The 12,050-nt window shown below is 42.0% G+C and overlaps 1 protein-coding gene across 3 annotated transcripts in view; it reads left to right on the plus strand.

Moving 5' to 3' along the window:
• The first annotated feature begins 803 nt into the window (after positions 1 to 803).
• ACSS3 (acyl-CoA synthetase short chain family member 3) overlaps positions 804 to 12,050 on the plus strand; it is a 64,104-nt gene continuing 52,857 nt past the window's right edge. The window contains exons 1-2 of one of the 3 annotated variants that reach the window (XM_082240991.1): positions 804 to 1,277; positions 6,255 to 6,399. In XM_082240991.1, coding sequence (XP_082097117.1) covers positions 946 to 1,277; positions 6,255 to 6,399 — 477 coding nt within the window. In that variant the 5' untranslated portion in view covers positions 804 to 945. The remainder of the gene's footprint in view (positions 1,278 to 6,254; positions 6,400 to 12,050) is intronic. The other 2 variants (XM_082240992.1, XM_082240993.1) reach the window with 2 other exon arrangements.

Below are 12,050 nucleotides of genomic sequence, written 5' to 3' on the forward strand. Positions count from 1 at the left end.
ATAATAGTAACATCCTTCTCTGTGAGTGGATCCACACATCTTCTCACACACAGTGAGAGCCCTTGGTGAGTTCATGGAATCCCTCCATGGTGAGATCTCTCTGAAACTGGTGTGTCTGAAATGCCTTTATCTGGCAAATCTAATTTTATTCAAAATGTCAAATGCATCCCTTGTCTGGATAAAATATATGCCCCTGTTGTGGTGTCTCCATATCAACCTAATCCTCTCTAATTCTCCCTCGATAAAGGTTGATAATGGAGATAAATTGTAATAGGTTTTTTTTTTTAATGATGGAATACGGTTTTAATATAGCTTATTATTTTAAAATGAAGTGCACTTGTTGGAATTGGACAGGAATGAAAATTGTTTTCAAGGTAATGGAAAACTGCCGTTTGTAGAGAATGAAACAAATCAGGAAAGAAATGCTGTATTGCTGGGCGAGTTTTAAATACGCCGTTGCCTCTGAGAGCAGATTGCCATGATTTTAAAAAGGATCTTGAAGAAGGAAAGGCGAATTCCTGAATCTACGAAGTGAGGGAGAAGCAGGGCCCTATCCTAAACCGCGTCCATTTACTTCCAGGCACTTAGCAAACTTGGAGCAGTAATAAAAGAGGGAAAGTTGGCAGAGGATCCTGAGCCCCAGAGGTCGGTGGGCGATATTATGCAACCTAAGCAAATCCCAGAGGGCCTCCTCGCTACAAAACAAAGTGCGGGCTTGGGAGCCGACACCAAAGCCCGGACTGGAGCTCTTGCAAACTGGTCGTTTGCAAAGTGGGTGGAAGGAGGAGCAGGTCCTAATCTTTGGTCCTGAATCCAGCTCAGCTCTTCCTGCTGACTTTGTGAAAAGGGAATTAATAAGATTCCCCGGCTCCACAAGTGTGTAGTTCAAGGCGCTCGAGTTTGGGGGTTCTTTTTGCAATCTCGCCTCGGGGCGGCCAGGGAACCATGAGCGCCCAGCAGTGCCGGAGAGTCTGGCTGCACCAAGTGGCTCGCAGCGCGCGAGGCCTCCTCTGGGCTCCGCAGGTGGGACTCCGGCGCGTCCCTCCGCTCGCTTTCCCGAGTTGCTGGACGAGGCGCCCGCCTGCAGCCCGGCTCCTTCTCCCGCTCAGCCGCTCGTTGTCCTCGCGGCCAGCAGCTCCTGGAGGCGACTATGAGGCGGTTTTCAGGGCGTCGGTGGAGGAGCCCGAGAAACACTGGGCTGAAGCGGCTCAGGGCATCGACTGGCACAAGCCCTGGGCTCAAACCATGCAGAGGAGAGATCCCTATAGCACCTCCTGGTGAGTGGCTGGACCAAACCCTCGCTGGGCTGCCCCTCAGGGGCAGGCAGAAACTCAACCGGTGCTGTGTTGTAGTCGCGGGTTTCCTGCCTCGGTGCTGGGTTGGATTAGAGGACCCATGAGACGCCTTCCACCTCTCCTGTTCTGTGCATCATTTCACCTCCCGTTTCTGGGAGAAAGTGCGTCACCTGTTGAAGCTTTGCCTAGCAAACTGCTGCAAAAGGCACATTGAAATAAAGCTAGCAAAGCTTTGGGCAACCAACTCTTGCTCATCCTATTAAGTGCTAGCTAGAAGGGATTTGCTGGGTGGGTCCTAGAGACAGCAAATGCTTACCGCCAGGAAAGAGGGGTGCCCACCACACTGACCCAGCCGCTCCTTAAAAAGTCCCCTTTGAACAGAGGAGATTATAATGACTATCACCTGGCTGTTAATATGCCTCTTTGGTAATGAATGTTAGAAGGATGTTGGATAGAAACTAAGTGGTTTCCAGCTGTAACGATTTAGGAGATATGGAAAAAAAAAAGATTCACAGATGGGTAAAAGTTGAATGGTAAGGATTTGCTGAACAAACAAACTGAATTGGAATACAAGGAAGGGAGGTGTGAGGAGGTCTGAGGAAATAAGTGTACGGAAGTTATGTTATTGAAAATTAATGTGTGTTTTTAATTGTTTTTTATTTTGTATGTTTATATTTCATTTTTTGTTATATCTTAAAAACTTTCAATAAATATCTTGTAAAAATAATAATAATATGCCTCTTTGGACCAGGTGATTGAGATGGTGGGGCCGGTTCATTTCCAGGTGCAGTTGGAGGAATCTGATTATCAGGACCCATGCAATCTGGATTTAGGCCCGGTTTTGGCCCTGTTACAATTTTGGTCACCCTGATGGATGTCCTTGGATGGGAGAGGGACAGGGGGAGTGTGACCCTCTTGATTCTCCTTGATCTCCCAGCAGCTTTTGGCAGCATCAACCATTGTACCTGCCTGGATGGGAGTGGGATGGGAGAGCATGTTGACGTGATGGTTCTGCTTCTACCCATAGGGTTAAGTTCAGAAGTGACACGGGAGGATTTCTGCTTGGGCCTGTGGTGCTTGTGTTATGGGGTTCCATCTTGTCCCCTATGCTCTGTAACAGCTCTATGAGGCCACTGAGTGGGGGTCAACAGAGAATTTGGAGTGAGTATCTTGATGACACTCAAGCAGATTTCCATCACCCAGGGAAATTGCTATGTGGTGGCACCGGAGAGAGCCTTTTCTGCAGTGGTGTTCTGGCTGTGTAATACCCTCGCCTTAGAATCATGGAATTGTAGAGTTGGACTAGATGATTCCACAGGAATCATCTAGTCCAATTCCCCCCGCACCTCAGGAATTTTTTGAGTTATATCTAAGTTCATCATTTTTTCTCATTTTGGTGCCGGGTTAAGATATGCCATTTTGCTTGGACAATTTAAGAGCAGGAGTGACTTGTCAGATTTTGGCTGGCCCACGTGCATCTGAGACTACAGAACATGGCTCGTAGGCTGTCTTGAACCTCTATATATATATATATATATATATATATATTCCCATGTAGAGCTTCTGCTTTTCATGCAGTAGATCGATCCCAGGTTGAATCCTCAATATCTTCAGGTAGAGCTGGGAATGCCCCCCTGTCTGAAACCCTCACTACTGCTAGTCACTGCAGACAATAAACTCAGTTTCCTGTGTTCCATAAACCACTACTAATATATACTATCAGGTACTTAAACAGAGAACTATCTCGTATGATTTATGTAAGATTATCCTTTTTCTTCTGTATTTATTTTCCTTTAATCTCTTGTGAAAGGAAAGCACCTCTGAACAATAATATGCTTTCCCTTGGATATGTTCCAGCTAGTTCTGCAATATGATACTGAGTGTGTACTTAAGAATTCTTGTGGGTAAAAGGAACACAAGCAAAATTGGCTTGGATCACAGTGGGCAGTGCAACAAAAGCCCTGCTAGTGCTTAGAATGAAAAATCACACTGATCTGTCCTCTTTGTGCCAAAAAATGGCCTGAAGTGTTGCGCTACTATACCAGCTGACAATTCCTTCTGGATCGTGGTGTTTGCTTTTGTTTAAAACAATGATGCTTCCTAATTCTGTTGTTTCTGTGCAGATCACATTAGCTAGTTTTTGCTGCATAGCATCACTTGCTTATAGATTTCTTTATCTCTTTTACGCATGCATGCATGAACACACACACCAGGTTAAGGAAAAAACCAAAACCCTTCCTGTCTGTTGCCAGATTTAGGCTTTATCCATAATTTCTGGTTTTGCTGTGTTGTGAGCCTCTTGGATTGTTTTTATGAAAAAAGAACTGTTGGACTTTGCAGACATTTAGATTATTCTGTTGGACTTGGGTGTTCTGTTTTGCTTTTAATGTGTGCTAGAAATGTCACAAGCACAGCCATTGGATTATGCACCTGGGATTTGTTTGTTACTCATTACAATGCTGTATAATATTTATAAGCACCGTCTGATGTGCACAGAAAAGGAGCATTTGTATTCCAGCACCACCGCCAGAAATATATTATTACTAACCTGTTGGATTACACAAAAGGCCTCTTTCAACTAAGATCCTGTTTCCCACAGTTGCCAGCCAATTAGTTGCCTCTACAAGAACAACATGAGGGCAGTAGGCCTCTCCTTCTTCAGTTTCATAGCAACTGATATTAAGAGACATACGGCCTCCAATCATGGAGATAGCACATTACTGCCATTATAAACCCATCTAAATTGGTGTTCATCACTGTAGTTGAGGGAAGAGCTGGAATGGGAGGCAGGGAAATTTTGGTCTCCCAGGGTGAGAGGCTGGGAGGAGGAAGGAAAGATTCCAGGTGAAAGCTGGAAGGGCTACTACCTTCTGTGGATAGTAAGGGTCAAGAACCACCTTTAAGAGAGGACTCCGTATTCTATTATTCTATTTGCATTTTTTAAAATTCAGATTAGTTTTCTATATCTTATTATACTATGATTAACTTTAATAAAAGTCTCATAAAAATGAAATAAAACCAAACTGTGTCAGTCATATTTTTAACATTTCATATCCTTCAGTCTTCCTGTTAACGTTTCAGCTAAAGCAGTTTGCCAGATCCTTATGTACCACCTGGATAATGTTAACCCTAGGCCAGTTTCCCAGTGTTTACTAATCACCTGATGAGCAACCACTGCTCCCCATGCAACATGAGCCACATCTTGTGATTTGCAAGGGGGGGGGTAAGAAATATCTAAACTGGTTCTTGAGTTAATGTTGTAGGATCTGCAGCAGCAAGCAATGGTAAAATTATCTTCAGAGCACTGCAGATAAGTTTCTATATACAGTGGTACCTCAGGTTACATACGCTTCAGGTTACATATGCTTCAGGTTACAGACTCCGCTAGCCCAGAAATAGTGCTTCAGGTTAAGAACTTTGCTTCAGCTTGAGAACAGAAATCGTGCTCTGGCAACACGGCAGCAGCAGGAGGCCCCATTAGCTAAAGTGGTGCTTCAGGTTAAGAACAGTTTCAGGTTAAGAACGGACCTCCGGAACGAATTAAGTACTTAACCCGAGGTACCACTGTAACACCATCTTGTATTGCCCCCGCTGCCATTTCAAGGGTAGTACAGAGACATTTGGACTTCCCATCCACTTTAGTGCATTGGGGATACCGTTTGGAGATAGCTTCTCAAATTAGGAATGATGTGACGCAGGAGAATCCTGCACTGATGTTATACCTCCAGTTGGGCAGGTTATTCCTATCATGTGGGCTTCTGTGAGTGGGGTGAGGAATTGGCAGAGGCTAATTTGCAGGCACTAGTAGTATTCAGGTGCACATTTCAGTGCATATGAGATTCCTGAAAACTGGCCAGTGCAGATGAATTCTAGTCCATCTTACATCCATTTCTGGACTTGCCATAGCTGATAAAAAGAACTGTCCTAATGTTTTGACCTTACCGAATGTGGTCAAGGACAGAACTGCACAATGTTTAACTTTAACTAATATTCAAACTACAGTGGAACTTTGTCCTTACTGGAAGGACTTGGGTTGGAATGGCTATGTTCTTATAGCCTGCTGGTCATTTTGCTTGGTATTATGACCTGACAAAAAAAAAATATTTTCATTAAGAGGTGATCCACACAATATTTTAGTTGTTGATATTACATATCTCTGTAGTTTCCCCATTCTTCAGAATGTTGATAGATGCACATATTCAGGTAATATTGTCTGCAATTGCTGAGTTCACAAGGCTGAAAAAAATACTGCTGCCTCGATCAAAGAATTGCTAACTGCCATTCCATGGTTTACATCCACATGCATGTGATTATTAAGTGTACAACAATGGTATTGTGTATACTGGCCTTAAAAGATGGGAAAAACTTATAATTTATTCTGGAAGATAAAGAGATTCAGAAGAACTGCTCTGTATGTACACATAGCATCATACCTACAGGGATAATGATGTTTTTAATCGTGTGAGAAGAAGATAATGACTTGGATGTTGTAAAATTAGCATCTATATATTCTTAGGCGGAGTCATTATATTCTAGAAACCATAATAGTTAATAAGGAAGTTTTGTGCAAAAAATGGCATTTACTACAAGATTATGATTAATACTGTGGCTTTCTTTGCTCAGGTTCTAAAACAGATATAGACATATCTATATAGGCTATTGCGATAATCCTTATCTCCATGCCATACAAAGCTTCATTTGCTGATTTCTGCAGGTCGGAAACCTGCTAAGGTCCCATAAATGTATTAGGACATTTTGTTTCTGGCTAGTTTGCAACGCCATACATATACTATAAGGTAATGCAAGGAATGTTGGGAAGGAAGGCCAAGAGGTTGGATGGTTAGTGGTAGGGTTGGCACATAGTATTTTGCTGCCTGAGGCAAAGAACAAGGTACTAATTCTCGTTTGGCAAGATTTATTTTTTTAACCCAGTGGTTTTCATTCTTCTTTCCTCTCTAGGTTTGTTGGGGGAGAGCTGAATATTTGTTATAATGCTATAGATCGCCATGTCAAGAATGGACAAGGGGACCAGATTGCTATCATCCATGACAGTCCTGTAACAAATGCTAAAGAGTTTATAACTTACAAAGAACTTCTTGAACAGGTGTGTTTAATGGATTTCTTTTTGGCGAGCAAGACAGCCAAATGAAATTGAACAAAATTATTATAACATGGTTGTAAAACTGCAAATACAGGAAACACTTTTTTCTGTTCATTTACCTTGCTGCATGTATATGTATTTCATAAAATTTATATACTGCATGATTGTGGAAAACAAGCAGACTTCCAAGATGTTAACTGATAACATCAACTGATGTTGATAACTAATCTTGTTCTAGCAACAAACCTCTTGTCTTTCTGCTATTTCTTAATCATCTGCTGCCCTGGTTCATCTAATTCAGCAAACAGAACAACCACATTGCCTTTCCATTTAATGTATGAGTGTACATGGACACCAACTGTACGACATATGATTAGTCAACAATTGAAAGGACTGGTAGGAAATTATCACTAATTAAGTTGATCGAGTTTAAGCACACAAGAAGAGATTTTTGTAATTGGTTTACACTGGCGGGTCACTAAAGCATAAACCTAGCTTGTACACAAAGGTTTCTATAGGACAAATGATGTTTGTATGTTATACAGAACAGCCATATGTATGCAGATCAAACCAGAAAGCTGGGTTCTGCTTTCTGTGTGTGCATATGCCTAGGCTTGATGGAATAGTCTGTCCTTGAAAGCTTTATCCCTTTTTATGTAAACTTTACATATATTACAGGGAGGCTCACCTGGTGCCTTGGTTACCTATCTTTAGGTTCTAGGCAAAAATATTCCTCTTTTCCCAGGACATTGCTAATTAAGCAATCTATTGCTTAAACTGGGCGGGCGGGTAGGTTTATTGGATTTGTTTGTTACTGTGTTGTGTATTTTTGTGTTTTTATATTGTAAACCACCCTGTGATCCACCTAGGATTGGCTGTGGGCAGGATTCCTGCATTGCACGGGGTTGTAATACTGTAGATGACCCTCATGGTCGCTTCCAGCTATGATTCTAGGATATGACAAGCAAATTAAAAACATATTATGAAAATATTTCCACTCCGTGTATGAAACCGCTTGACAAACTATTGCTTCAGTTGAGACATGTTTCCAATAGGATGCAGAGAACCCCAGAACCAGTTGTGTGCACCCAAGGAGGCTTTTGATTTTCTTTTCTTGAAGGTTTTATGCTCCTTCCCATCATGCAATGCATGAGAGTCAAATCAAAAGAGATTTGTGACATGGTATGGGGAGAAACTATGTGGGGAAATAAGCACGCCTGAGCCTTTAACTGTGACTCCTGCATTGCAATGGGTTGAACTAGACAGACCCTGCGAATCTGTGATGCATCTAAACTAGATGTTTGGATCCTGGCCTTAGCTTCCCAAAGCAAATTTGCTTGCACAGCTTCTGCTCAGGCAGTTAAATTTGCCCTAGGCTTGCCTTTCTGATATATTGATACAATTGTATACGCTTTGTCCTACGCAACTAAGTAAAAACTATTTTAAAGAAAGAGGCCAAGAGTTATAGAAGTAGCTGCGGCTCTGGCAAATGTTCAATTGCACATTTCTGATAGCACAACTTGTATTGCAATCTGTTCGAGTCATTATTGTATCATTTATTTTCTTCAGCACACTTGCTCTAGGTAATCCTTGCACTCTGAGAGCGATTCAGTTTTGTCATCAAGCCAAATGTAAAGGTGAATCATGGTTCAGAGCTGCTTGTTGGCTTTCATTTCCCACCAGCTCTGTACTTTCCCGCGGCAGTGACCTCTTGGTGGAGCAGTGGCAGTGTGCTTAGTTTGTCAGACAAAACATATCACAGACAGCGGAAAACTGGAGTGCAAACTCTCTTCAAACAATATTTTCTGGCTCCTGTTCGTTGATCAATAGAAAAAGTATAGGCTTATGATAAAATCAGAATTGCAAGGGTCATCTGGTGCAAACCCCTACAATAAGTTATCTGCTGTTCTGTTCATACATTGTGGACACAGTTGAACTTCCTCTCCTACCCCCTCCAGCTCTCCAAGTGCTTTCAAATTCAATTCCAGAGGGTTGGGGGAACTCCGGAGCAGATTTTTTTTTTGGGGGGGTGAGTGGGAAGAGGAGAAGAATGGCCTTTTGAGATAAGCTCTGTGCTCCCATCATTGCATACAACCCTCAGACGAAACCTTAGCAAAAACCTGTTTGGTGCAGTGCTGGATTTGAGGCAGTGTAACAAAACCTATATTCCATATTTATTTGCTATTTCGTCACTCTCATATTTGCATATGAATTTGTATTCAACAGTGCTAATTCAGCCTTACATGATCTGGAGGTTGGGGATACCTTATTAGGGAGTGAGAAGAGGTACTGCCTAAGCCTAGATCCATAGAGGGCACACTGCTCTGTGTCCTGGGGTTTTACAAAAATAAAATATTGTGAGGGCAAGAACTTAATGGAAGGGCCCTAGCATAGTGGCAAAACATCTGGGTTGAGAGCACAAGGTTCCAGATTCAGTCAGGGTGGGAGATGACCCAGACTGAAGCCCTGGACAGCCAATGCTAGCCATCTATACTGAGCTAGATGAACCAATTGTCTGATTCGGTATAAGGCACCTTCCTTTGTACCTTCTTTTTGGAGATACCTGTGCTTTGGGATGGTCATTTTATCCACCATTCACCTGTTACTTTTTAAGGTTGCTTAAAACCTGATAATAAGGGCATTCAGTGATGGGTTTTGATGATTTGAGTTGATTCTTTGTAGCCTACTGGTTTTCATGGGTATTTTGTTGCCTCAGTTTTAACTGCAATTATTAATATTTTAAACAATAATTGCGGTACAATCTTAAAGCTGGCTAAAGGCTAGCTGAAGGGCCATTGGGTGCAGCATAAGTGCTGTTCTGCTGGTAGAGAGGGAGCTCATCTGGCAGGATGACACCTGCACTGCTGAAAACCCCCAGGAAGACCGCTCAATGACATGGATGTCCCACTGGCAGTGTTTTGCCAGCTGTTGTGGAATGAATGGCATTCTGGGAGTGAATCAAGGCACGTTCCAGGGATATTCAAAGATCCACAGGATTCTGTGCTCCCTCATTCTCCCAACACTCGCCCAAAGGAGCCATCCAGTACAGTGGTACCTTGGTTCTCAAATGCCTTGGTACTCAAACAACTTGGAACCCAAACACTGCAAACCCAGAAGTAAGTGTTCCGGTTTGCAAACTTTTCTCAGAAGCCGAACATGCTCCGTTTTGAGTGCCACACTTCTGTTTTGAGTGTTACTCTGAGGTTTGTCTGTTTTTGCTATTTATTTTGCATTTTTGTGGCTCTTTTTGTTTTGTTTTTGTGACTGTGTGGAACCCAGTTCAGCTACTGACTGATTGATTGTGTGACTGCAGTACATTGTTTATTGCTTTCATTTTATGGATCAATGGTCTCGTTAGATGGTAAAATTCATGTTAAATTGCTGTTTAGGGGTTGTTTTTAAAAGTCTGAATTAATCCATTTTGCATTACTTTCTATGGGAAAGCACGCCTTGGTTTTGGGACGCTTTGGTTTTGGAACGGACTTCCGGAATGGATTGAGTTTGAGAACCAAGGTATCACTGTCCTCAGTTCCCTCCCACTGACTTTTTTTCCATAAAAAAGTAAAGGCATAAGAAAAAAACACCCTCACCTCTTGCCCTGCTACAGTGATCCAGCAAGGTTTAGGGAGAGGCAGCAGCTTTGTAACAAATATCTCCCACCACCACCACCACCACCATAGCATTGCTCTGTCACGATGAAGATGAAGATGTTCAGTACTGTCTCAGGTGCCACTTTGCTAACGGAAAGTGAAATGAAGAAATCGTAAATCAGCCAGTAAATTAAAGTTAGACGGCTTGTTTTGGTCTTCTGTCTTCGTTGTTATGAAAAATCTTTGACCAGCATAATGTAAAGGGGTGGATTATTTATAAAATATGCTAGTCAGTCTGTACAATTTCATTTCAGGTTATGCTCAGCTCTGAAATTGTGCTGGTATTATTCATTTAAAACAACAACTGTCTTGTTTACTTCAGCTGTCTACAGCATTCTGAGCTGCATAGAATGTTTATGTATTTATTTATTTATTACTAATTTAGGTTTTGTGGAAAGAGATGTCTTACAGCTGCAAATTGACTGCAGCACTTCCTAAGTTAGTAAGGTGACATGAGGAAGCCTTTTCTTTTGTAATTACATGATCCTTAGGGATTGGCAGCCAAGAAAGGATTTAAAGGTTAGTTGTCAAAGCATGGCATTGCGTCAACTCTTTTGTGTGTTGAAAATTACCTGAACTGTTACAAAAAGAGAGCAAGAGATCACGTTAAATAGCATTACTCGACAAAAGTGTGTTTTAAAATACCCTTTTTAAACAACAAACCTTTCTGGGGGAGGAAATCCTTTTATTTCTTCTCTCTTTTTCCTGATCTCCTTTTCAACATAAATAAAATACACATTTTCAGCCTATAGAAACCACTTTTTCTTTTTTTAAAAAAATACATTTCTATTGATTTTCCAATATGCATCATTCCAATAGCAGCCTCATTATAACAATACCATTTTTAACCAATGAATACAATTATTAATGCCAATTGTTCCAATGTCAAATTATACAATTTAATCAAACTAGTCTCACCATGCTTGTCAGAGGAGTGCACTTAAACCCGCCCCCCCCTTCTGTTCCACCCTCTTCCTGAACGTGTGCAAAATTGCCGCCTCCCGTAATTGAATGGGCCTGTTCTGATGGCTTATAACATAAGCACAAGGCACCACTGGGTCATCAGTTTGCTATACCCGAGGAAACATGTGCCTGACAGAATCAGTATTTCAGAAATGCTATCATTTCTTCTATGTAGCGTTTCTGTTACGCCAGTGACAAAAGCTGCAGAGCTATGGATTGGGCTTCAGGCCTTTCACCCTGAAACTTCTACTCCCCCCCCCCCCCGGTTATTGAGACTCTTCTCCTCAGTGTTTTGAGACGCAAACTGGAGCTAAAATAATGGGTCAGTGCACACTGAGCTGCACAAAAAAGCAGGAAAGCTGCAAATATAGCCATGTTACCACATGTGCTCTTTTCAAAACTGATATGCATATATGTCAACTTCCAATTGGGCTGCTGTCCATCCAAAATTTCTTGCATCTCTTTTACTCACGGGCCCTCCCCTATAATGACAGCAATCATATTCTGTATAAGAAGCACTTTAGTCTTAAAAACAACAACAACAGCAACACTTTTTTTTTTTTTGCCAGAGTGCATTTCTTACAGATCACAACTCAGTTGGAAAAAAGCTGCATAGGAAGCAAGAAAACGCATAATTAGGCTGGAGTCAGAAATGGTTGTTGCAGACTAGATTTTCACAGCAAAAGTGCTACCCCTTGCATTTTCCAGAACTCCATTAGCACCCTGCCTCTCACTTTCAGCATCCTGATCTGCAAAGCTTTCCTGCTTTAGCTGAACAACATCTGCTTTTTGAATCTTCCAACTAGATGGGAGGTTATAATCACAATTAATTTACTTCCTTTGAGGGTGATTCTTTGCATATGCCTGTTACAACTTACTTTGGCTTGCTTAAGGTAAAGGTAAAGGTAAAGGTACCCCTGCCCGAACGGGCCAGTCTTGACAGACTCTGGGGTTTGTGCGCCCATCTCACTCAAGAGGCCGGGGGCCAGCGCTGTCCGAAGACACTTCCGGGTCACGTGGCCAGCGTGACAAAGCTGCATC

Source organism: Podarcis vaucheri, assembly GCF_965113315.1.
Source record: "Podarcis vaucheri genome assembly, chromosome: 10".
Taxonomy (NCBI): domain Eukaryota; kingdom Metazoa; phylum Chordata; class Lepidosauria; order Squamata; family Lacertidae; genus Podarcis; species Podarcis vaucheri.